The sequence below is a fragment of the Artemia franciscana genome, chromosome 1, assembly GCF_032884065.1.
Source record: "Artemia franciscana chromosome 1, ASM3288406v1, whole genome shotgun sequence".
Taxonomy (NCBI): domain Eukaryota; kingdom Metazoa; phylum Arthropoda; class Branchiopoda; order Anostraca; family Artemiidae; genus Artemia; species Artemia franciscana.
In genome coordinates, this window is record NC_088863.1 from 27,323,048 (window position 1) to 27,349,169 (window position 26,122).

The window sequence follows — 26,122 nt, forward strand, 5'->3', positions numbered from 1 at the left end:
CTACTGTTTGAAATACGGTCAGTCAGCGGGGTACCCAGAACAATCCGTAGGCAATTTCTCTGGAAAACATCTAGTAAATTTTAATCTGTTTTTCGGAGTACCCATGCTTCAGAGCCATATTTGACCACTGTCATCACTGTAGCTTCCAATATTCTAATCTTGGTTTGTAGACTTATCTTTCTATTCTTCCAAAATTATTTTAACTGTGAAAAAACACCCTGGGCCTTAGCTATTCTACTTTTAACATCTTCACTGCTCCCACCATCTTTACTAATAATACTACCAAGGTAACTGAAGCTCCCAACCTGATCAATCTTTTCGTTACCTAATGTCACCTGTTCATCTTCACTTACTCCTAACTTTAGTGACTTAGTCTTCTTAACATTAATTTTCAAGCCTATTTTAGCACTCTGAACTCGTAAAACCTCTAAAAATTCATTCATTTTGCTCACACTTTCATCTAATATGCTTAAATCATCAGCATAATCTAAGTCCAGGAGCGTTCTTCCTCCCCATTTGATTCCATGGTCTCCAATTGCCTTTCCTCTGCTCCTTAAGACGAAGTCCATCAAAATGGTCCATATAAAGGGGGATAGAACACAACCCTTCTTAACTCCTGATTTAATACAAAACCAGTTGCTAACCTCATTTCCTACCTTAACGGTAGCAGTATTATTCTCGTACATAGCGCAAATCACTTTAATGTATTTTTCAGGTATACCATATAACGACAAGACCTTTGTTAACGCTGTTCTATCAACAGAATCGAAAGCTTGCTCATAATCGATAAAACTGAGGACCAAAGGTGTTTGACAACGAAGGGATTTCTCAACTATTAACCTAAGAGTGAAAACATGGTCGACACATCCTCTACCTTTTCTAAAACCGCACTGTTCTTCCCTTAAAACTTTGTCTACAGCATGTCTCAGTCTAAAAAGTATCATATTACTCAGTAATTTGCTACCTACAGAGACCAGACTAATGCCTCGATAATTACGACACTCACTCTTGTCACCTTTCTTATACAGTGGTTTAATTAAGGTTTTCCTAAAATCATTGGGTACTTCCCCTTTTTCAAAAATCATGTTCATAATCTTCAGTAGCTTATTCCTAACCTCAGAGCCACCATATTTAAGAAACTCATTAATCATACTATCAGCACCTGGGGCCTTATTATTTTTTAATCCTTTTAGTACTGTCGTTAATTCTTCCTCACTAAACAAATCTTCCTTCACATCCAAGGTATCACAAACTTTTTCATTTTCATCTATATCTTTTCCTGCAATTGTATCTTGGTTTAGCACATTCTCAAAATGTTCCACCCATCTTTCTTTAACTTTTTCCTTATCGCTAATTGTGGCCCCATTTCTATCTTTAACTGGGACTAGTCCGGATGGGCTACTCCCTTTCAATTTATTAACATGCCAGCATAATATTTTACTATTATGCCGTCTAGCCGCATCTTCCAGATCCTCAGCAATTTTATCCATCGCCTCCACTTCACATCTCCTTAGTTCATATTTTAATGCTTTCTCCACTTTCTTTACATTCCTTTTGTTTTCATACGACCAATCACTCAGATAATTCTTATACAAACCCCTTCTACTCTCTATTAAACCTAAAGCTTTTTCACTAATATTCCTAGTTGCAGTCTTAGCACTCTTCCCTAGGACACCATCAGCAACTTCACAAATTGTTTTTCTGAAATTATTCCATCCATCTTCCACATTGTCAAATTTTAAACTTTCAAGTTTAGTACTCAACTGTTCCTGGAATTTTTTTCTCAAATTTTCATCCTGAAGTCTACCAACATCATAACTTTCCGGGAGGGAGTTACCCTTCCGAAATTTCAGCTTTAAATTAACCTTAGACACTACTAGATGGTGATCTTTACTTTTAACATCAATAACGACACTCCTATACACCCTAGTATCTTGTATTGATCCTGCTAGTCTTCTGTTTACAATAATATAATCAATAAGGTTTGCTGTCTTACCATCACGTGAATACCATGTCAACTTATGGGTCATTTTGTGACCAAACACCGTATTGGTTATAACTAGGTTGTTATACCTACAAAATTGCAAAAGCCTATAGCCATTACTGTTTTCTTTTCCTACACCAAATTTACCTAGGCTAGGATACCATCTATCCCTATTTCTACCAACCTGGGCATTAAAATATCCTAGCAAAAACACCATATTTCTACCTGGTACCCTGTCTATTTGCTCCTGTAACTGTAAGTAAAATTCATCTGAGCACTAGTATCTCCATCAGTTGGATCAATGGAGGCATTTACTACTATAACTGATACCCTAAAGTTTTTAGTCATAAAATGAGCAATTAGTATTCTATTATTAATGCCTTCCCAGCCTAAACAAGACTTAGCAGCTTCCTTATTCATCATGAGCCCTACTCCCTGTCTATGTACCCCATCCTTCCTGCCTGAGTAAACAGATTCTATGTCACCTAATTTCATGCTTCCTATCCCTGGGTTAAGAGTTCCTGAAACTCCTAATAAATCCAGTTCAAACCGTCTGAATTCGTCAGTCAAAATGTCGATGCGATATTCATCTTTTAACGTCGTAACATTTCAAGTTCCAATTTTCATGTTCTTCAGCTGCGAGCTTACATTTTATTCTCAAAATTTTTCACCATGAGAGGGGAGCTATCGGTCCTTAGCCATATTTTCATGTAATGTACTTCTCTTTTTGACTGACTCTTTTCAAAATAGTCAAAACATTCAAATTAATCTATAAATTTTTTTACTACGATAATCCTTAATTTTACATGTAGCCTACTTGAGAAGTGTTTAGGCAAAGAATGTGCTTCCCCGTGGCAGCTTGTGCTAAAGAACAAAAAAGTAGTATGCAAAGGTAGTTTCAAACTAATTGTTTATCACAAAACAAAAACAAATAAAACAAAGGGAAAATGAGCTAAAAGACAATAAAAATAGTTTTATCTCAAAGTTTATTTATAGAACCTATACAAGAAGTTCTAAGATATGATTTTTACATCTAGGTTTATACCAAACCGGGGAGCATCTCATTTGGATATGACAGCAGTGAAGCAATTAAGTCCAAGCTGTTCTCCAAGTCCCATGTTCCTGTTTAGCGTGGATGAAGACTGTGATTTATTCAAAGGGGAAAGCAACAACGTAAATGCAGGGAAGAGGTCTCCAATGTCATCACCACGTACTCCGAGGATGCTGAAATTTCAAAGTCAAACGGACTATTCCGGTGAGATATATTGAATTCTCTGGCCAGATAAAATAAGAGCAAACAGGAGAGGGGGAGGGGGGTAAGGGGAATTTGAAACAACCTACTTCAAGAATCTATATGTAAAATTCGACAATGAAAGTAAAAAAAAATATCTTTCTTATTTTTCCTTGTCCATCCGCCCAAAGGGTGTACTTGTGTGAACCTAAGTGTATATAATATGGGAATTTTTTTTTATGAAAATACTGTTGTATGCTTTCCATACAGTTTTTCGTAAGGAAAACGGAAACTAAGATAGGGTTCTGTTTTCCTTACGGACTTTTTTTTTCGCGTGAGAAAGTCGAAGCAACAATTAAAATATTTTATTTTGGAATAGCTCAATCTAGACCCATCTGCAAGAGAAGGCTATGCACACAAGTTTAACAAACAAAAAAAAGTTTTTAATTGCCAATATAAATAGTATGACGCATAAAGCTAACGCCTCTCTGCAAAATCTCTAAAAAATGCTGCCGTTTTCGTGCAACGCCCATAGTATTATTCAGGCATAGTTGTGCTATCTACGCTTCATCACCCAATGCGCCTCTCCTGCTTAGGGTCTGCCAGTATCAAGAACCGTCTGTTTACTGGAGGAATTAGCCCTAAAAGGGCAACCAAGATCACTGTGAGTAATAGTGACATTTTCTATCACGAATCCCCCCGCAACTCCCGATCTCAAAAGCATAGAACTTGGATTTCAGGACCAGATCCAGAAATTGAGAAAAATTCTACTGTCTAACCCTATTCAGTATGTCCTTTTACCCCCAGAAGCCCAAAGAAATGACCTTACGAGGCAGAAGTTAAAATTTGTGCCCATGCGTGTTCGAACAATGAATGCTGCTACCAGAACCCATTTTGTCCTTTTTTAGTTCATTTATAATAAACATCATAAAATGTTATTTTCTAATATAAAGTTAGCCATTGAGCCACATTTTTTGTGGAAATAGAGCTTTCGTCTTAAGCCTCCTGCTCACTTAGGCACTTGTGCAAAATTTCATAGGTTTTGTCAGTCAAGGAAAAGATGTATTCTCATTTTCTCGTTGACCCCCATTTGGTTTTAAAAAATCACAAAAAAGAAGAAGATGGATAAGTACCTCATCTGATAAAATGCAAAGCTACATTATAGTATGCACAGATAGAACCTACCCGTCTAGGCTGTTTTTACAACACTCTATTCCCAAAGCATAGGCAAGGTGTTTCTATGAAACAAAGAATATTGAGCAATTAAATTTAACATAGAACGTGTTTTGTAGTATTCATTGCAATTAGTACTTGTGTGTTGGCGTCCCAAGAGGATATTAACAACTCCACTTTTCTAGACACAATCCTGTCTTTTGTAGGTAAAGAAGACAACAGTAAAAGAAGAGGATAACAGAATTAATAGGTAATCAGCTACCGTGCTATAGTGTTCTTTAATATCTTCCTTACATTTGAAGGATTAGAGTTCGCCTCGCTCCATGGTAAGGATGAGCCAAAGTTGTTTAGGTGAGAAGCCGTGGTGAGAAATCACATTAATAATTAGGCTTTAGTGAATATAAAGAATCCAACGGGAAAACGGTTCAGCCCTGGGAGCAGGCCAAGATTTACCAATCGGCCGACTAGACCCGGGCCTAGGAGCGGAAAATGCCAGGGGGCTTAATAAATTATCACTGGGTGATTCTTTTTTTTCTTTTCCAAAACTGGACTGATTTGATTTATCCTCAAAGTGCCAGGTGCACTCTGCCGCCACGCTACCTATTCACAGAAAAGTGTTTTTAAAACAACGCAGGAATTCCTTAGCCACTTATAAACCGTCAGATGTCTCTCAAAAATGGCAGCTGAGAGTTTGGTATCACCTCTCTATTTCATTACTTTCGGCTCATCAGTTGTGTTCTTTTCAGTGCTTCCACTTTCCCTGAAAAATCTGGATTTCCCCGAAAAGGAAGATATTAATGAACACTACAACACGGTAGCTGATTACCTATTAATGCTGTTATCCTCTTCTTTTACTGTTGTCTTCTTTACTTACAAAAGACAGGATTGTGTCTAGAAAAGTGGAGTTATTAATATCCTCTTGGGACGCCAACACACAAGTACTAATTGCAATGAATACTACAAAACACGTTCTATGTTAAATTTAATTGCTCAATATTCTTTATTTCATAGAAACACTTTGCCTATGCTTTAGGAAGGGATTCCTTTCCGAAACTTACTCCATATTTACCTGAGGGCTCAATAAGATTTGGGATATTTGGGCATTAAAAAAATCTCTTTTTGGCGTCAACCCCCACCTAAAAATAATCTATATCCCCTCTTTCACAATAGTTTATGTGCACTGACGTATCACAGTGTATAACTTTATAAAATATGAAGCAAATTAAATTAGTTAAATGAAGCTTTAAAATAAACGTCAAAAACTTTTTTCTGCAATACGAAGGGAGGCATCACCCCGCAGCACCCTTATTCGGGATTATTTGAAAGTGAAGGAATATGAGAAATTAACTACTACTCCCCCATGCCTCTTTCTATATTTATCAGAAGGACCATGGGGAGTTAGATATTTTCAGAATCGATATGCCGTCTTTTAGACATCCGTCCCCTCCCCACAGCCCATAAAATGTCCCCCGACCATCCTTCATAATAGCTCATGCGCAATTATACATCACTACACATAATTTTTTCTTTGAAAAAAACGAGAAATTACACGTTTTTGTATGGGGGTGTTTTCCCCCTTTTTTGTAATTCATGCAAATTTTCTCAGGCTCGTAGCTTTTGATGAATATCATTAAATTTGATGAATTTCATATGTTTGGAACCAACATATAATGGCAATTTTTTTGTATATGCTAATTCTCATCAAAATTACTCTTTTAAGAGGTTTGGGTACAGTTGGCTCAATTCACTTCTTACTTACAGTTATTTACCACGAACTATTTTATGTATTGATTGTCGTCGGAATTCCTTTTTTTTATTGTGTCAGTTGTTGATGGCGCGAGTTACACTTGTCGCTTGCAGTTCACTACCACGGACGGGTTGTAGCCCGAATTTTAAAAAAGAATTTTTGATTACAAAATATGCAACGACAAAATCTATTATTTATGCTCATTCTAAGTATGCAAAATATATCAATTTTATTCGACGTATTTATTCTTAGGATCTGTAATTTGTCATAATATTTGATTAAAAACTATATACGTGTTTATAAAAACAAATGCGTTTCTTATAAATAGGATTCCTGTAGAGTTAAACAGAAAGCCAATTATGCAGGTAAATAAGAAAAAGCATAAGTTTTAGTTTTAAAAATGGTAATTTGTATTAAAAAAATACATTATATAAATTTTACTTTAAGGAAAAGAGTTGATGCGTAAGGATTATTATACATACCTGGGGTCGTTTTGTCAACAAAAGCTAGAACGTCGATGCCGAGTCTTCGCGAAGCGTTGCACTCCCTCTGACCTATGGGTAAGAGTAGTAAAGTAACACAAAGCCACTAAAAACGCAACAAAATTCCTTGCTTCTAATACCAATCAAAAGAAAATCAAGATGTAAAAATCCCTTCTTATGGATGTGGACAAAAAGAATGTAACCATTCACTGAGGGATTTGACTGTTCACAGACATTATAAAGAATAGTTCCAACTCCTAACCAGGTTTTGCTGAAAACGTTCTTAATTCTGCCTAGTAATTAGGTTAATAAAAACGTTTATGAATTCCCCTTTCCCCTAAAAAGGAGATTGGATTAAGTGCCAACCGCAAAAAGTCAAAACTATCGGTCTAGCTCTAGCTTTTCACACAGTTTGGTTTGTATTTGATGTTTCTTCTGGCTAATATGTTTGTGAGAAGAGCCTAGGGCCCTTTGCCACATGAAGGTGGAATTGATCTTCAACTCTGAAAAGGCATAACTCGGATATGATTCAGTAATTGTAAATAAGTTTGGTGAAAACTTATAAGCCCATTTTGGCAGACATGACACCCTGAGGACGAGAACTAGGATACCTCTCAGCCTTTCTCCCACATCAGGCAGGAACTCCCAAAAGGCGAGAACAAGATTCTTCGTCCTATATCTGACCAAGTTTAGCTGAAATTCGACAATCCTTTCAGCTAAATATAGTAATTACGAGAACCTCGTAACGCCCATCTCCTTTAGAGGGTTAGAGAGGTACGTATCTTAAAATGTACGAGTATAACACCCTTGCTTCAAACCAAATTTCATTGAGTCCAGTTAAACTCACCTTGTAGATTTCCTGATGACAGTAAATGTAGGCACCCCTCCCCCTACCCTCTACTCCCATTGCTCTGATCACCAAAACATAAAATTGAGATTAGCTCTTATTTTGCACAGCATGTTGGCAAGATCCGACACTATTTTATTTTAAAATAAATGTCCAAGGAATTAGTTTTACATACACCCCTCCAATGGCCTCTTTAAGTCTCGACTCAGTAAATAGCCAATCCCAAGATGACATTTGTGTTCTTTCCCAACTCTTATATATCTTTTTTTGGTTTTGGGTAAGCAAAGTTCTGATTTTTTTTTTCTTTTTTTTTATCCGAAGCTGTTAACTTTTACGATGAGTAATCTTATCACGTTATGTTCAATTTTCAATATTCCTTGAGGTACAAGAGATATATTTTAAAAATTATATAAGTTCTTTACTTTCTTTTGAAGATCTAAACTCGACATAATCCATAGATTTAGTTCAACATTCCCCATCCGCTGAAAAGTTAGCCCCAACAAGTCGAACCAATTCTAACATATTAAACATGTATTTTCCTTGTACTTTCATTTTTTTTTTAATCAGAAGCTTTTAACCCATACATTGAAAGATCTCATTATGTCATTAGATATTTCCGTCTACAATATCTCTTCAAATATCAAAATGCATATTTTAAGAATGAATGGTTGCTCTTGAGTTTCTCTTGAGATTCTGAAATTAAAATAGTCTATGTATTTAGTTCCGCGTTTCTCCCCCCTCCCCTTCCCAAACATCCTTTGAAAGTTTCATTCCTGTAAGTCAAACAATTTCTAAGATGTTGAAAATCTATTTTCCTAATGTGTATGTCCCTTTTTGTTTCAGCGTAAAAACAAATTTTTACTTAATTTTATATAAATCAGCTGTATTTTTCCAAATTTTCGATGTTTAATGCAATCTTAGAAACCCCTCCCTTTTGTGATCACGAAACTCATTAAGTTTCTGCAGAAGTATATAAAAATGGTAATCGATGTCGTGTTGTCACTCAAAGATATACGGAAAATAAATTAAATAAAAAAATTACCAGAGCTCTTCCGGGACTCGGAGTATTTTGTGGCTATCAAAATACAAAATTGTGTTGTTGCCTCAGTTCATCTTCCCACTGATTATCGCAATTCTAGTTCCGATATGCTGTTTGATAAAGCGTTCAGAGCTCCTAGCACTCTTGTAGCTGATTGTGAATCGTAGCAGTCTGACAGTCGTATTGACTGGTGACTTGAACTGTAATCTATTTGATGACTCCAGTCGTAGACAAAAATTCTTTTCAGCAAGTGCCCACAGCTTATCCCAGTAGAAAATGAGCTTAGATTCACATACAACCATAGTTCTGGCAGCAAGTCTTCTTTTGAATTCATATTTTGCTCACCCTAAATACTGCCAAACTGGAAAGCTTCTGTTATTACTACATTCGAGACGCCAGATCCTGTCACGTGGTGTTAACTCCGGCCGATCCTGTCACATCGAGTGGTACCAGTAGGTGGCATGAAATCTGTGACCTGGGTAAAATTGACCTACCTAATTTTCAAAGCTTAAGTGAGCTATCTTTAGAAAAATGAAAGCACCGTTCCAGCTTCTGTTTTAGAAGTCCGGAATTAGTTTCTCTGAATCAACATGTATTATGCTGGAATTGTGCATTCCTTCGCATTGCTGAAAAGGCAAGTGTACGGGCCGTAGAGTGTGGGAAGGAGCTGAAAAGCCTGGCTAGACCAGAAATCCGGAGCTCGCCAAGACGTGTTACAAACGTAGAGTGAATTCTTCAGTTGTAAAGGCTTTTTGGGATATGCATAGCAAGCTGAACGCTAAGGTTAAGATTTTTGTATCGCCTTGTGTTACTGAACTTACTCCGCAAATCCCTATTAAGAAATGTATTAGACAGGGAGCTTTGGCTTCTCCACCCCTGTTCAATAATAGCATTTCGGAGTCTCAATATAAAGCTTTATGACTTGTTTAGAGGGGTTGATGTCTCGTTAGCAAATTATGCTAATAATATGCTGAACGTTAGTCGAACGCTGATCGGAATAGAAGAGAATTTTTATGTATTGTCAGGGGAGTGTAAACAAATTGAACTGAAGTTCAACTAGAGATAACCTGAATTCTTGATGTTTAATCGCCACACCCAAGAGAGACTATTTGTCTCTGGGTGCCCTTGTCGCTCATGAAAAGGATTGCATAACTTACTTTGGAGTACAAATTGGGAAAAATTTGCATGCAACTCGAGCTCTGTTGAAAGATCTTCTTATGAATAAGACTAGGAAGGTCTATGGCCTTTTAGTTGCTACGAAAGTTAAGTTTAGTTACCGTATTCTAGGATCTCTTTACAATGCTTTTGTACTCCCGCATTTTTTTGCTCTTTCGCCTTATAAGTAGCCTTTCACTCGCAATGAAATTACTGATATTAAAAAGTGTTTTTTAAAAATATGTTAAATTTCTTTTTCGGTTGCCTCTTTGGACTAGCAACATACCTGTATCGATCAGATATGGAGTCACTAGCCCCTTAGATGCTATCCGAAGTAGAACTGAGTCGTTTCAAAAGTGGCTAAATTTTGATTACACTTTCCTGAATTTCTATGCCTTGTCAGTGGTTTGGTTTTGAATTTATTTTCATTGTTTCTTCTTTTTGTTGTTTTGTTTCTCATACTCCATCAAATGTCTGCTTTTGTATATTGTAATGGGGAATAGAAATTTATCATTATTATGCTTATTTTTGTAATTATTATTATTTGGGAAAAGAGGGCTTGGGTGGGGGCTAGTTGCCTTCTGAATACTTTTGACTCTTAAAAAAAGCACAATTCCAATTTTTAATTGAATGAGCCCCTCCGAAGGTTATACGACTACCCCTTCCTTAAGAACCTTATTTATTTTAGAAATAGGCAACTAGCATACCTTGAAGTCAATAACTGGGAGGGATGTGGGGACAGGGGGCTGACATCTCCTAAGACGTAATTAATGGACCTTTAAACTAGGCTGAACAAAATGGCTATCTCAAAATTTTGATAAGATTTGTTTGGAGAAAAGATGGGCGTGGGGGAGCTGGCTTCTTTTCTTTCACTTCTGACTCTTTTTGAGGCCGCAGTCTCACATCGCTCTATTTTAGGCCGCCTAATTGTTCTACTTATTATAGTCTTTCGTTTTTCTTCAATTAAACGATGATACTCATTTGGCCCTTCAAATTAGACCATTTCTTGCCTCTGACCACTCTGTATATTATTTCATAGTTATTATAATGCTCCGAATCCATTCAGTTCTTAATCATATTGAATAAAACAAAAAAAAAGTTTTTTCAACTGAAAGTAAGGAACAACATTAAAACTGAAAGCAATGAGCAACAGAAATTGTTACGTATATGAGAGGGTTCGCCCCCTCGTCAATACCTTGCTCTTTACGCTAAAGTTTGAAATTTGTTTCAATTCTCTAAGAATGACCGCTGAATCACAAATACCATTTAATTAGAATAAGTAAGGAGCAACATTAAAACTGAAAGCTAGCAACAATAGAAACTATTACGTATATGAGAGGGTTCGCCCGTTCGTCAATACCTCGCTCTTTACGCTAAAGCTCGAAATTTGTTCTGATTCTCTAAGAATGACCCCTGAATCACAAAGACCGTTTAATTAGAATAAGTAACTCTTTTGAAAGTACTAAAAAAAACTTTAGCGTAAAGACCGAGGTATTGACGATGGGGCGAACCCCCTCATATACGTAATAATTTCTGTACGTTTTAAGTTTTAATGTTGCTCCTTACTTCCAGTTGAAAAACTTTTTATAAATATTAAACTTTTTTCAGGCCCGAGTCAATTACTAGTCCCTGGGGGATTCCAAGGAAGCTCTAATATTGCTTTGACTCCAAAAAGGAAAAAAGAATTCGAGTTCCCATGTAAAATACTAACTGCTCCAAATGTCACAGATTGTGAATTACTTCATCCAATTGACTGGTCGAAGAAGAATATGATATGTGTAGCTCTTGAAGATATGTTAGCTATTGCTAAAATAAATTCCGATGACCCAGATACTTGCCTTAGCCCTGAAACCATGGAAATACCTCTAGATGCGGGTGCCAGTAGCTACATTTCTGCTTGTGCGTGGGATGAACAAGGTAAACCAATCACTTTTATGCCATGTTTTTTAATCTGCTCTTTAGGATTATAGTTAGGGTTGTAATTTAAGATAATAATTATTCTGTAAATCTAGCGATTAACTGAATAAAAAAAGTTTCTTCTGCTTAAAGTAAGGAGCAACATTAAAACTTAAAACAAACAGGAATTATTTCGTATATGGGGGGTTGCCCTCCTCCCCCAATATCCCTCTCTTCATGCTCAAGTTTCCTAGTATTAATGAAAAACTTCTTATTCTAATTAAACAACCCTTGTGTTTCAGGATTCATTCTTAAAAATTTGGGACAAAAGGTTAAACTTTAGCGTAAAGAGTGGGTAATGAAGGTGGGCATCCCCTCGTAGAAGGAATAATTTCCATTCGTATAAAATTCTAATTTTACTCTTTACTTTAAGTAGGAAAAATTATTTTCAATTTCTGATCGATTTTTAAATAATCCAAGAAAGTCTCCTCCCCCTCCATGGAAAACTCCCCCATGAAAAGTTCTTCTGTGAAAAGTTCATGTCTCGTAAAACCTTCCCCGCGGGAAACAACCCTTGTCGATTCCATCCTCATGGCAAATTCTCCCCAAGAAATTTTTTATGGACGATTCCGCCTGAAAAATTCTCCTTAGCATACTATCAGTTGAAAAAGGCTTGATTTTATTTAATTGTGTTGCGAGAGCAATACTTTGGTTTTGTCCCGTTTTTTTTTTCCTACGCCGTCAATCTCAGCTTATTCCCGGAAACTGGTAAGGGTCTAACTTGTGCGGTTTTTACGGAAAGTGTCGACCTCAGGCCGGATTGATGAATATGACGTTACATTTTTGAAAGCTCTGCAGAACTCTTGCCTGGGGCCAAAAAGGATGGTTTTTGCTTGTCCACGAGCCAGAGTCTATGATGTGCGAAGTGAAGTGGAGTTATATAGCCTATGTCAGAGAGGAGTATCCGAAGTTGTGCAGCCAAGCTTTCGTTTCATCAAACCATGTTTCTGCTTTCGAGTGGAAAGCTTCGTTCGAGCAGGCAGGCACCACTTTCAAATTGAAGATGGACTAAAATCTATAAGTGTTAAATATATGCGGCAGTTACCCGGCCCCACAGCCAATATATTTATTTATATTTATTTATCACTTCTTTGAGTGATAAATAGAAGAATTTACAGAAGCAAAAATAAGGCATTTTCCCACGGGTCCGAAAGTGCTGCCATCTATTGTTTCTACCCATTTCTGTTCGTGATTTCAGCTTTCGAGCTGAAATCTCTGTTCGTGATTCTGTTCGAGTCTATTATTCGGTTTTTCGAACTTGGGTTTGCAGTAGAGAAATGGTATCAGATGTGCCTAATAAACTTTGAAAGTTTTCTCATTGGTAAAGAAATTGGAGCTTATCCTTTGCTCCTTTCTAAGTGGTGACGTTAGAAAGTTGGCCTACGGCAAAAAAAAAATCAACTTTTGAACTAAGACAGATATAATTTTTTTTTTGACGGCAATCGATAGCTCTTGATGAGCTGATCAAAGTATATGACATCCATTCTTTGGTACACAAATTCCTTTATGAGGCATACCAGTTTGAAAGTTTCAAGGGGTTGGTAAGGTGCACACTGAAACGAAATCTAGGCCGATACAAATTGTGAGAGATATAGAGGACTTGTGAGCAACAGTCGGCTGTTAGGTAATAATCACCTTCGGTAGTGAGGGGCTAGCAATTTTTGCTAGTTGGTGTATCTATTATTTGTTTCCAGTGTATTTGATTTTAAAACCAATTTGGTTCCAGTGGTAAGACATGTAGGGGACTTGTAATTAATAATCTGCTATTAGGCTACAGTCAACTTCAGCGACGAGGGGTTTGCAACCATGCTAGTTCATGTACCCATTTATTTGTTTCCAGTGAACTTGATGTCTATCACGGCATTGGGACTTATAAGTAAGAATCGGTTCACTTTGGGCGAGAAACGGCTTTTAGCTCATAATCATCTTCGGCAATGAGGGGTTTGCCACTTTTGCTAGTTGGTGTACCTACTATTTGTTTCCGGTGTATTTGATGGTTCCAGTGGTAAGAAATGTGGGGAACTTGTAAGTAATAATCGGCTGTTGGGCTACAATCATCTTCAGCGATGAGGGGTTTGCAATTTTTGATAGTGGGTGTACCCATTTATTTGTTTCTGGTGAACTTGATGTCTATAACGGGAGAGGGACTTGTAAGTAATAATCTGTTCACTTTGAGCTAGAAATTTGTGCTAATTGGAGCATGTTGTATTCGATCTTTTTAAATTTGACCGAATTAAGTGTTTACGCAACGGGTACAACGATAATGTAAAACTATGAGATAGTTTCGTAATGATTAGTGTCACCTATGGTATTTTAATCCTGAAAAGTTACGGATAGCTTTATAATACCAACTAGATTATATAAGATGTTGTTCCACGTTTTCATCCGTCACGATGGCTACGATTGAAACGGATAAAATTCAACTGGCTGCAAAGTCAATTTAGTCCCTTCCTTCGATATTATTTTTTAGTTGTTGTTTTTTAAACGCTGAAGAATAGCCTTTGGTCATGTGATAACTGATTGTGTTCTTGTTTGAACATACCGTTTTAAAAACTTCGATAGGCTTACAACTTCATCATTTAACCGATAGTGAAGAAACAAGCACAAACGAGAATGTAAAACAATGAGATAGTTTAGTAATAATTAATAGAATGTCATCTATGGTATTTTGATCTTGAAAAGTTAGGGATAGCTGTATAATACCAACTAGACTATATAAGATATTGTTCCGAGTTTTCATCCGTCACGATGTCTACGATTGAAAACGATAAAGTTCAACTGGCTGCAAAGTCAATTTAGTCCCTTCTTTCGATATTATTTTGTTGTTGTTTTTTCGACGTTGAGGAATAACCTTTGATCATGTTATCACTTATCGATAGCGAAGAAACAAAACCAAAGTGTTGCTCTCGCAAGACTTTATTCGGCGAAGCCGGACAAAGGTTGCCGCAACACTTCACGTTGCCCAGGCAACGTAGGTCTAGTTTGTGATGGTTGTCAAGATTATGATGGAATCCCTCCTATTTGGAAAATTTCCCCCAGAAATCCTCTCTCCTCCAATGGAAACTTTCTCCCGCGGAAAATTCCCCAATGGAGAATTTCTCCCAAGCAAAATCCCCCTGCACATAAGATACCCCAGAGAATTTCAACTTATATGAAAATTATCTTTGGACAATTCTCCGAGAAAATATCCCCATATTAATTGAAGTCGCTGACAAGAAAGTAATACAAATAAAACGAATTTTGTATGTGAATTCTGGCCAATTTCTCCATCTAAAATTTCCCCTGGAATGCTTGCGCCTGAAAATTTCCAACCCAATAGAAAAAAAAACAAACAATCGATCCCCAGAAAATCCTCCTCCTCAACCACAAAAAAATGTTTTTATGCTTCCCAATAATGAATACGATATGTAAGTAAGATCAGCAAATTTTATAAGTTGTAGCCCTTCCCCCGGAGACTGGGGGGGTCGAATTATCACCAAAGGCATGAATATTGGACCTTTCATCTATGCTCAACAAAATGGGTATCTCAAAATTCTGACAGGACGAATTTGAAGAGAAAAAGGGAAGGGAGGGGGACTAGTTGCCTTCCAATTTTTTGGTCACTTAAAATGGGCACTAGAACTTTTAAGTTCTATCCCAAAGAGCCCTCTCTTGATCTTCTAGGACCACTGAATTGATAAAATTACCCTGAGAAGAACAACGAAGAAAAAACCACACATCCGTGATCTTTCTCTTCGCAAAAGTTTTAAAATTTTTCATTTTCAAGTTTTGAGCTTGAAACCTTCACAGTGGGCTCTCTGATACGCTGAATAGTACGATTCTCATTAAGATTCCTTGACTTTTGGGGGATGTTTCTTCCTGTTTCGAAAATCAGGCAAATTTTCTTAGGCTCCTAGCTTTTGATGGGTAATTTTAAACTTAATGAATCTTATTTATTTGGAACCAGCATAAAATGCCAATTCTTCTTTTTTATATTTTTGGTCACTATTGGGCTGGGTCGCTCCTTACTTACAGTTCGGTACCACGAACTGTTTGAAAATAATCTTACTTGAGGTTATAAGAAAAGTAAACACTCTATTCTAAAATTTACTGACTTCACGGCCCGTGAAAGACTATTGAGAACCTTAAAATTAGTCTATCATTCTCTGTAGGGCACTGATTTTCTGCTCGTAATAGTTTTTTTTTGCGTTTATTTTACTTTTTCACTAAAGATATAGTTTTAAGAATTCTACAGATTTAGGGAAATTATTTTGCTTCAGTTTATTTGAACCAATGCTGCAGATATCTGTTGCATATGCTGCGAAGTAATAATTTTTGTTCGTCTTCAGTTTCATCTTCGCTCTTTACCTCCATCAGAAAAACTTTGTTTTTTAATTAATTCTTTTGAAAGTAATGGCAACAAGGCTAGGAAAGGTTTTATGGATGAAAAATACTTATATCCAAATGAGGCCAAATGAAAACCCTGTTGTCCCCGAATGGGGCGGAAAGGGATCATAAGGAAGGATTTAGAGAAAAATTAATTTTCATGAAATGGAAAAAGACTGAACGTTTGATTATACTGAGCTGTGGGAGGAGTGTGCGCAGCCGTGTTTGCCTCAGGGGGCTTGATGCTGCATTAAGTTTTTGGTATTAGTTTTAGTTTTCTTTCAAGATGTCATTTTACCAGTCTTATTAGCCTTGACTGAATGATCTTCAGTATATATTCTAAAAACTGAGCTATATTTAACACATTAAAAATAGAGCAGAGCACAAAAGCAAAAATAAATCAACATTTTGAAGTTTAATTTACGACCAAAGACATATAAGTATACAAACAGCTATGTTTTGGTCTTTGTAGTGTGATAGATACGTGGTATACCACCAGATTTCCAGCCCAGTTTCCCGGAGTAGGCTAAATATTGACAGGCCTTAAATGAATAAAAGCAAAAAATACAGCTCAAAATACATTTTGATAATTTCTGGGGTTATTTAGGTTTTAAAATTTTATTTGAACTATACTTGAGAAAAAAAAACTGCATTTATGGTTATCTTTAAGCGACTAGGTTTGCTAAGGTCGTAAGTTTATAAATACATCAGAGATAACCAATCACCAGAATTAATAAAAAATAGCTAATAATATAATTTCAGACGTTAAAGGATATGGCTTACACTGGTAATAGTAAAATTTCTTCTATCGCATCAGATGTCCTCTTAGGCTACTGCAAATAATTTCAGGATAATTTCAAATTTACAATTTTGAAGATTGTATCGCGTCCAAATTAGCGAATACCAGCTTTAAATTTCTCTTTCTATTAAGTGAAGCAACTTATCACAGAGGGACTGGTAGCAATTGAGATAACCTTACATCTCACTAATAATTTTATCACGCAGAGCAGGGATGTTCAGATATTTTCACACCAGGCCCCAATGCTTACAAAACTCTTGCCAACTGCCGCTTTCTATGTTTTTGTTTTGTTTTTTTGCTCGTCAATGGATAAAGGGAATTCAAGCACCGATTCAAAATTAATTCCCACCATTGCTAAGGCTAAAAATGATCTAAGAAACGATACACGCGGACGAAAGAGTGTCTTGCTCGTGTAGCCTACTACCCGTAATCATCCAATACACTGAGTTCTGTGCGTGTGACACTGTTTGCCCGCCCCTAATATAGAGCAGGAAAAGCTAATACCTGGAATTTTTGGGAGGAAATTCTTAGCAAAACAGCGTGTCAGGTCCCTTTGAAGTATGTTTGCTGGGAAGCTTGACCCCTTCCCCATGTTTTGTCGGGTATGATGCTGTCAAAAATAAATTCGAAAGTTTATGAGTGCTTAGTATTTTACTGTCACTGGTTTTTTTGAAAATCGTAAGTTTCTGAAAAATTAACAATGCTTTTCGTTCTTTTCGTTTCTTACTACAGAAAGACAGTAGGATTTTGTTCTTCTCCATGAAAGTCCTTATGACAATTGTAGTTCTTGTATCTGTCCCTTATCTTTCTTTCGAGAATATCAATTTCTCTTCATGATCCTTGTTTCATTCTAGCGGAATCTTCCAAATTGGCGCGCTGAATTTGGAATCCTTTGTCCGAAGGACGGGGGCTCTATTCCTGGTGTGGCCGGCTATTTGGTTTGGGATGGGGGTCAGTGACGTCACTCTGTAAGCTCAGTCAGAGCCAACCCAGCTCTAAATAGGGACCTGGAGAAATCTGGGAAAGGTAAGCAGAAAGGGTAAGCGAAAGCACAGGATGGCTGCCCCCAGCTCCCCGTTACTCTTCCTGGCTGAAGGACCTTGAAACAGAGATCAGCAATGCCAGTTTGGACTTTAAGGGTTTAGTGCCGTATTCTTTACCTCTTTTTTAATCTTCCAAATGGCACTTATTTTTTATAAAAAAAATTTCAGGTGATTTGTTGGCTGTTGGATTTGAGGTGTTTTTAGGACTTATTGATCCAGTTACACTGAAAGTAATTCATCGAATCAAGGATGATGGCGTTATGTCTCTTCACTGGAGAAGCTCACTACTTGCATGGTTGGCTATTTCCTTTCCTGACTTTCTCATTTTTCTTTTTTTCTTTTTATCTCTTTATTGTTGTTTTATCGTCATGACAAAAATCAGAACAAATATTTAATTTTTTTTAGGATATTTTTGGGTGTCAATACCTTGAGAATTTATTTTAATTTAAGCCATGCATTATAGGCAGCTTATTTTATTTTTTAATAATTTCTACTAAATAGTCAGTGCACTTGTTCATCTTTTCATAAAGTTATCGTCATGCACTTGCTTTTTTTCACGCTAATTGCCAAAGTGGATTGTTAACCAGCCGGCTAGGATGAACGCGTACACCCGCCCTACAGCCTACTTGCCACTTATTTTCCTCTCAATCAATTTTATTTCCCCTCTTTTTTTTAACAGGTAGATCATGAGATTTTTTATATCTTATAATATATATAATAATTTTGAGGTAATTATTTTGTTCAAAATTGCCCAAAGGTCAAATAACTACTCTTTGAAGGTTGACATAATCCCTTCCACATCCTGGGGGCCAACAGCTTAAGTTATGTGTGTCTCTCATTGTTTAAGATGTGAAGGTTATTAAGGTAAACCTTCGGAGAAGGTTAAGAGCGTATGTTGATCTAAATGAAAAAACAATGTGTCCATCCAGTTTGTCAAAAAGGTGTAACTGCAATATATTAGGAACGGCTGAGGGTGTTTAATTGATACCTTCTGAGCATACCAAAGGGGATGTTAAAATTATTGGAGGGTAACTAGCCCACCTCTAGTGCCCTTTTAGCTGCCCTTGTCAAGGTGACATCCGGTCAAAACTTAAGAATAGCTATCTAGTTCAAATTAGTCTAAAGATCAAATAACTATAGAAATATCAAATATTTCCTATAATAATTATAGGAAATAATCCTTCGTAGCCTCTGTGGCAGGAGCTTTAAGTTATACAAATTGCCTATGTTTAAGTATAAGCATTCTTATTGGGAGAATGGGAATGTTTGATACTGGGTCCGGAAAAGGACTTAGGGAATTTAAGTTGAAACTGTCAGGAAATGTTGAGGGGAATGTCGAGCAAATTCAAAGCACACTACATGCATGATGATATATGTAAATAGGGCGCGTCTGTAGTATCTAAGGAAAGGCTGAGGGTATTATATTGAAACTTACTATATTGGTATTTTGAGGGGGATGTTGAAGAGTAATTAAAAGAGAAACCAGTCCCCTCGTCCCTTTTAGATGACCCCCTTAACACTGATAGAAATGTTAAAAATCAATTTTTGTTCAAAAGGGCCACAAATTAACATGATTATCCCTCCCGGTATGCCACACCCCTCCCCTTTCTTGGGGGCAAGGAATGTAAATAATGTAATTTGCCAAATTTTTCACATGCAGAATTTATTACTAAGAAAGGGAGAGAGGTGGAATTTTGGATCCTGGGCGTGCCCGAAAAGACCAAGTTTAATGAGGTGAAATTGTGGAGAATTTTGAGCGGTGTGGTAAACTAATTCAAAAGGCACTAAGTGCAACCAAGTTATCAAAAAGGTGCATTTGCAATATCTTAGCAGCGGGTAATGGTATTAATTTGGAACTCTCAGGGCCTCTACTTCTATTTTGTTACTGTTACTGGAACTGGGACTATTTGCTACTGCGACTACTTGTGGTTGTGGGGTAAAACTGGACTAAAAACATAGGACGAGAAACTTCTTCTCGAATTTAAAAGTGACATGTCCCTTTGACATCTTAGACTAATCCGGAAGTCTTCAAAGTACGCAACAGCCGTGTCAACTTGCTCATTAAATGGATTTGCAAAATTTGTCGAAGAAAATTATCTGACTGATCGATCGTAGTCTGGCTGAACTTTCTGTCTTTCTAAATTAGCTAGCTTATTAATACAAGACGTGAAAAGATCCTCCCGAATAAAATGACGATTGAGCTTCAGGGGAACGAAGAATATTGAAAAGGACGTTGTCTGATAATTAAGGCCCAAGGCTCAACACCACCCACTTAAGATAAATAACCGCGTTCCATTGGTCAGAATCTCAAAGGACAATAAAGCGTAACAAGAAAAAACAGCTTCAATTGAATTAACCTTCGATTTTTCCATACTGCAACTATACATCAGTTTGGTTAGAGGGGCCACTACCAGGCAACGTGTCTACAGTGTAGCCTGTATGGCAGTAGATGTAGCAAGAGCCACTACAGGCAGTAATCTGTATGGCTATTGTAATCAGTCTTGGGATTTTGTAAAAGGGAATCCGCAAGTTAAGTTGAAAATAGTCGTTCTAATATAGCAAGAAAATTTTTAGGCTTGGCCTGAGGGGAATCCATATGCCAAACAACCCACCAGCAAAATGAAAAAAAAAGTAACAAATATCTTGTGGGTTTTCAGTTATCACCTATCAGGGCCTTTTAGCACGATTAAATGACAATTTGAGAGAAATGAAGAACGAGATTCTGGTATACGGGGCAATTCACCCCATCATGAGAAGTTGGATGTAATAGCCTCTTAGCCTCCAACAGCGGAAACACACCCAGATTTAAATCAAACCAAAACTTAGTTTAAAATTATTTGTGGCCAAGGATACCAACTGTCGCGGAGACGGTTGAAGCACAGTGGCATGGAATGAAAATCCAAAGGAAACGCATAGTAGCTTTTTCAGGGTCCCGTCGCATGGTACAGTCAAATAAGGAACAACTGTTGATATCAAGTGAGGGTGAAAATTGCACATAAGGTTATAGGAAAAAAGGTTGGTCGGGGGGGGGGGAGATAAATACGTTATGGTAATGTGAAATACGATCTCCCAGAGACTTTAGTTTGGAAAGACTAGACCTTGGCAAGGTTGTCACAACTATCCAAACAATTGTTAACTAAGGAAACCAACAATCATCTGTAACTTACTGAAGAGACCCCCCGATCATCAATCAGGACCAAGTGTCTCAAAAACTGATAGGACAGACTCTCTTTTTTTCCTTCTGTCGCAGGTTAACAAAAATAAACCCCGTGGAATTTGTCTGTCCATCAGCATAGGCTGATTTTTCATACTATGTCACTTTTTGCATTTCTTTTTTCTTCTCAGTTTTTTCAGTCTTTCAGTCAAAATATATATATATATATATATATATATATATATATATATATATATAAATCTAATTCACTTAGTTGTTGTTCAACATTGAATAGAGGAAAATGTCCGAATTAAAAACCTTGTTTTAAACTACAAGGCTGAAACCCCATAGTTTTCGTGATGTTTTCAGGATGACATTCCAGTGGCAATATCTTAGATAATAAAATAATATATATATATATATATATATATATATATATATATATATATATATATATATATATATATATATATATATATATATATATATATATATTTATATATATCTTCAAAAGTATCACATACGGGCCTAGGATTGGAAGTTGAGTGTAATTGTGAACAGAATTCAAGATGGTGAAGTCCAGACAATTTCTAGTGCTGGCTTTGTCCAGATTCACAGGTGAGAAAGTTTTTTCAGGAGCCGTGGAACCATGGAGGAGAACAATCTGGCTCAGAGGGAAATTCTCGAGCAGAAGAAAACGCTTTGACCCAAGAACACATTTTTTCCTTTAAACCCTAGTCAAAAACATAGATGGAATTGGGTCAATCTAAATACCAAGCTCAGAGCAAAAGGATAGTCTCTTCCACATTCGGATGGTATCTTCCAGGCTGTTGTCATTCAGTAAATTTGGAGATTTAGCCAGAAGCGGTGCCAGGCTGGCCTGATCACATTCTGTTCCTATATAATAGCGTTGATGAAGCCTATCAAAGATTTTTACTAATGAACACCTGGACTTTAAAATTAGTGTTTTGCATTTCATCACAGAGCAGCCTATAGTTTAACATTTACGATGCTCTTTCTCAATAACTGAAACTTTTGGGCATTAAAGCGAATAATGGATAAGAATACCAATACCGTAGTATCAAGAACTTAAAATTACCATTAGAACGAGCAGCGAGTACCAGAAGTTACAAACAAAGAATATCAGCAATTATGTAATGAGAGCACTTATCGCCCAAAGTTCTCACAGCTCCCTGAACTAATCTATTTACAAGCGTGCCACTGGCTGCTTGAGCGTTGACTATGTAATTTTTTGTCATCATTTGTTGCCCAGAGTAGTAGTAGCAGTAGTAGCACTTGCAGTAGTAGTAGTAGCTGCATTAGGGGTAGCATAGTAGCTGCACCAGTAATGGTAGTGGTAGTAGTAGCAGTAGTATTAGTGGCAATAGTGTTAGTAGTAGTAGTAGTAGCATTTGTAGCAGTAGTAGAAGTAGTAGCAGTAGTAGTTATAGCGGTAGAAGTGACAAGTAATGCCATTTGCAGTTGTAAGTACTCACAGTCGTATATAGTCGCATTCGTAGCTCCAAGTAGTTGGGTTCGCAATTTTTCGAGGTTATTAGTTTGACATTGAGGAGGTCGTTCAAGGAGGATAAACCGAGATGATTTCTAACCCTATTTTGGTTCACATGGACAGCTGAGAATTTACTTTTTTAATTTATTGGATCAACGAAACTTGTATCTGCTATTATCCTCGTATTTAAGTTTAAACATACATGGAAAGGCGCTGATTTATCAAAAACTTTTTTGTATAAGTTATCAGACTTAAAAAATATTTGAGCCATACTAGTTTTTTAAAGAACGCTCCCTACCTCTCCAAATCATATTTTAGAACTGTTTGTAACTGAAAACCATTTTTGCACTCAATATCCTATATAGTTACGCACATGGTCATTCTATGTATATTTTTAGTCATATCCATGTTGACCTGGATTCACCACATGTATCCTAGATTTCAGGTCGCTTAAAGTACCGATCCAGAACCAAAGAAATGATCTTTAACAGACATCTAGCTTCTGAGCTGACTCTTGACTTAAAAAAAATATAATTATAAAATAAGTAACTGTTCTAGTTACTGATTTCTACGTCCTGTTCGAGTTGATTTTTTATGGTGTTTTCTTTATGGTGTTTGGTGCAATAGTTTTTGGTTTCCAGATGGTTCACGGTACTTTTTTGATGTTTTATTCTGTGATGGTCTAATTAATAGCTACAAAGTTTGGTGTTTGTTTCCTAATATATCTCAAATAAGCCACGGGTGATGTTTAAATCTATGGGTTTTTTTTTTTTTTTTATTAGAAACCTGCCATACCTTGTGTTACGATTGAACCCGTAATAAGCTTTTACCTTTTTTTAATTAAGATGTATTTTCGATGGGGTTCACCATGCACTCTGTTTCCCAGTATTATCAACTATTTTGTGTTCTGACTAATGGTTTGCAAGTTCTGAAGACATGAAATGTAAATAAGACAGGATGTGTAATTGAGTTGCTATTCAGTCTCTGATCTGTTAAGACCTATTCATTCTCTTAAAAGGATTAATAACCAGTTTATGAACAAGCGTAGAAAAAGGATTATATTCTGAATCAATTAGAGACAAAATTTATTCTGTTGTAACAAAATATTACCTGAATGAATTCGACCGGCTAACAATAGCCTAACGCGCGTCCGTTCCGTACCTGCCTTGATGTATTTTTTGTTCATTTATTAGCCAAGATTGATCGGAAGATTAAATAATGGAAGTGAATTTTCTATGATAAATTGAAAAAAAGGGAAAAGAAAAATTGAAGCTTTTATAATAGGAGTGCTGGACTGAGACTGATTAAAGCTGCTTGCCGTGGTTATGTTTAAAGCTTAGATAAAGCTTTTTAAGGTAGGCAATTTGCAATTTTTGGTTCCCCTTCAACCCCTTTTTGTTGCTGTATTTACTGTTAAGAATGGTTGGAAAAAGGAAGAAGGTCAAACGGGGAGAAGAAGCTATGGCGATTATATCGGCATCGGATAATTCAATGTTGAATGACTCCAGCTCGCCCGATTCAAGAGGAGTAGAAAATATTTCACTGATGTCGTTAGCTGACAATATTAGCACAATTTTGGCCACAATTCAGTCAAACACTGAAATTCTGAATGATTTATCTGGATCAGTTAGGTCCATTGAATCTCGATTATCACACCTTGAGAATTCTGTTGCTACCTCCCAAAAGGAAGTCTCCGAATTAAAACCTAGAATAGCTACTGTTGAAAGTGAGTCAAAAATGATAAAAAGTAATATGTCTCTATTAGCTGAAGAAAATGTTCGTTTAACATCTGAGTTATCTTTATTGAAAGGGAGAACTATGAGAATAGAAAGCAGAGATGCTGAAAAAAATTTATTGCTTTGGAATGTCCCAGTTAATGATGAAGAATCAGCTAAAAAATCTTTGAAAAAGTAATTACTGATGGAATTGGCTTGAGTTTGGATTTTGAATATTTAGTGGTAGACATTAACCATGAAAAACAATTTATCAAAGTGGAAATTGCAAAAAAAGAAGCCCGAATTCTTATACTGAAGAACGCTAGGATGTTGAAAAACAAGTCAATTTTAGAGCATTCTAATATCTTTGTGACGGATGATGCCCCGCAATCGGTCCGAGAAGTTCGAAGAAAATTATTTGCTGTTTGGTTAAAATTACTCAACAGTGGAGTTAATCGTGGGGATGTTTGGGTGACAAAATCGATCCTGCCACTTTTGTGTATACGCCAGTGTCCAAACACTGAGCCTCTAAAAGTGACTGTTGACAAAGTAAATAAGGACTTTATGGATTCAGTTTAGGCGCATATCCCTCATAGAGTTGATATTCATAGGGGTGGATTTGGAAGTTCTATGGAAAAGTGAATTTTTTTCCTTTTTTTTCAGTTATTTTCTGTATTTGATTGGTTTGAAGGTTGGGTTGGACGCGCGAAGGGATAATTTGAATGAAATGAAGGGTGGTAACAAAATTGCGAGTGACGAAAGTTTTTTGTGTGCTTTTTTCTTTTTTGTTCATTTAGTTGTAGTTTGGAGAGAGTGTTTGCTTGATTGTTGCATTTTGGTACTTACAGTGTCTATGGATTCCCATGTTGATTTTTCTTTCGTATTTCATGTTGAATTATCTGTGAGTTTTAGTTCTTTAATTTTTCAGTGAGAGAGGCATGGGGGGGGGGGTACTCCTTGGCGTGAGGTTAATGCACGATAATGGTTAATCGAGCTCATGGGATCCCTGCATCTAGACTGGAAGAATCTGAAAGAAAATCAGCCCTCTTTATTAATATATTCCAAACGCCCCTAGCCCATGATAATAATGACATTTTAAACTCTATTTTAGTCCCCCCAAATAAATATTTGTTTTCTCATGAAATAGCTCATAAAAACCAAATATGAGGAGAATTTTTTTTGGAACTGTCGTGGTTGGAGGAGTGGGCAAGGTGCGATTGAAATTTTTTTATTTGAATCGGGCACGGATATTCTTGGGGTTTGTGAAACATTTTTAGATGAAAGCTCGGCAAATGAAATTAATATTAGCGATTTCCAATTCTTTCATGTAAGCAGAAATAAAAAAAGCAAGGTGGTTTAGCAATACTAGTTAAAAATTATATTCCGGCGCGACTGAGAGAAGAATATCTGAATACTGAGATGGTTTTTGAAAGCTGTATTGTTGAATGTTTTTTACCAAAAAATGAAAAATGTTAATTGCTGTAATTTATCGTCCTCCTTCATCTAGCATGGCAGACTTATATTGACAAATTTGAAAATATGTTAAGCGTGATATCAAATCTTCGAATGCCATTTTTTATCCTTGGGGACTTCAATATTGACTTAATGGGATGCCTCCCATCAAGCCTGCAAAGGATTGACCGACATGTCCTTCAGTTTTTAGAATGTAACCTTTCACATGGTATGAGCCCAGTATGTTTTATTCCGACATGAATTACAAATTCATCTTTTTTACTGATTGATAACAATTTTGCACCTTATCCATGTGAGGCTACATTCGTGGTTATGGAAGATACGTCTGATCATTGTATTTTAATGTCTGACCTCAGAGCGCAAAAGATAGCCAATAAAGAAACCCTATGAGAAGGAAAAATTTTTCAAAAGTAAATATGAATGAACTGAAATCTAGTCTAAGCGATATA

At 36.6% G+C, this 26,122-nt stretch overlaps 1 protein-coding gene across 3 annotated transcripts in view; it reads left to right on the forward strand.

Moving 5' to 3' along the window:
- LOC136027838 (cell division cycle protein 20 homolog) overlaps positions 1-26,122 on the forward strand; it is a 54,328-nt gene that overhangs the window by 11,472 nt on the left and 16,734 nt on the right. For all 3 annotated transcript variants that reach the window (XM_065705264.1, XM_065705269.1, XM_065705259.1), the window contains exons 3-5: positions 3,022-3,239; positions 11,267-11,575; positions 17,990-18,116. In XM_065705264.1, the coding sequence (XP_065561336.1) occupies positions 3,022-3,239; positions 11,267-11,575; positions 17,990-18,116 (654 nt within the window). The remainder of the gene's footprint in view (positions 1-3,021; positions 3,240-11,266; positions 11,576-17,989; positions 18,117-26,122) is intronic.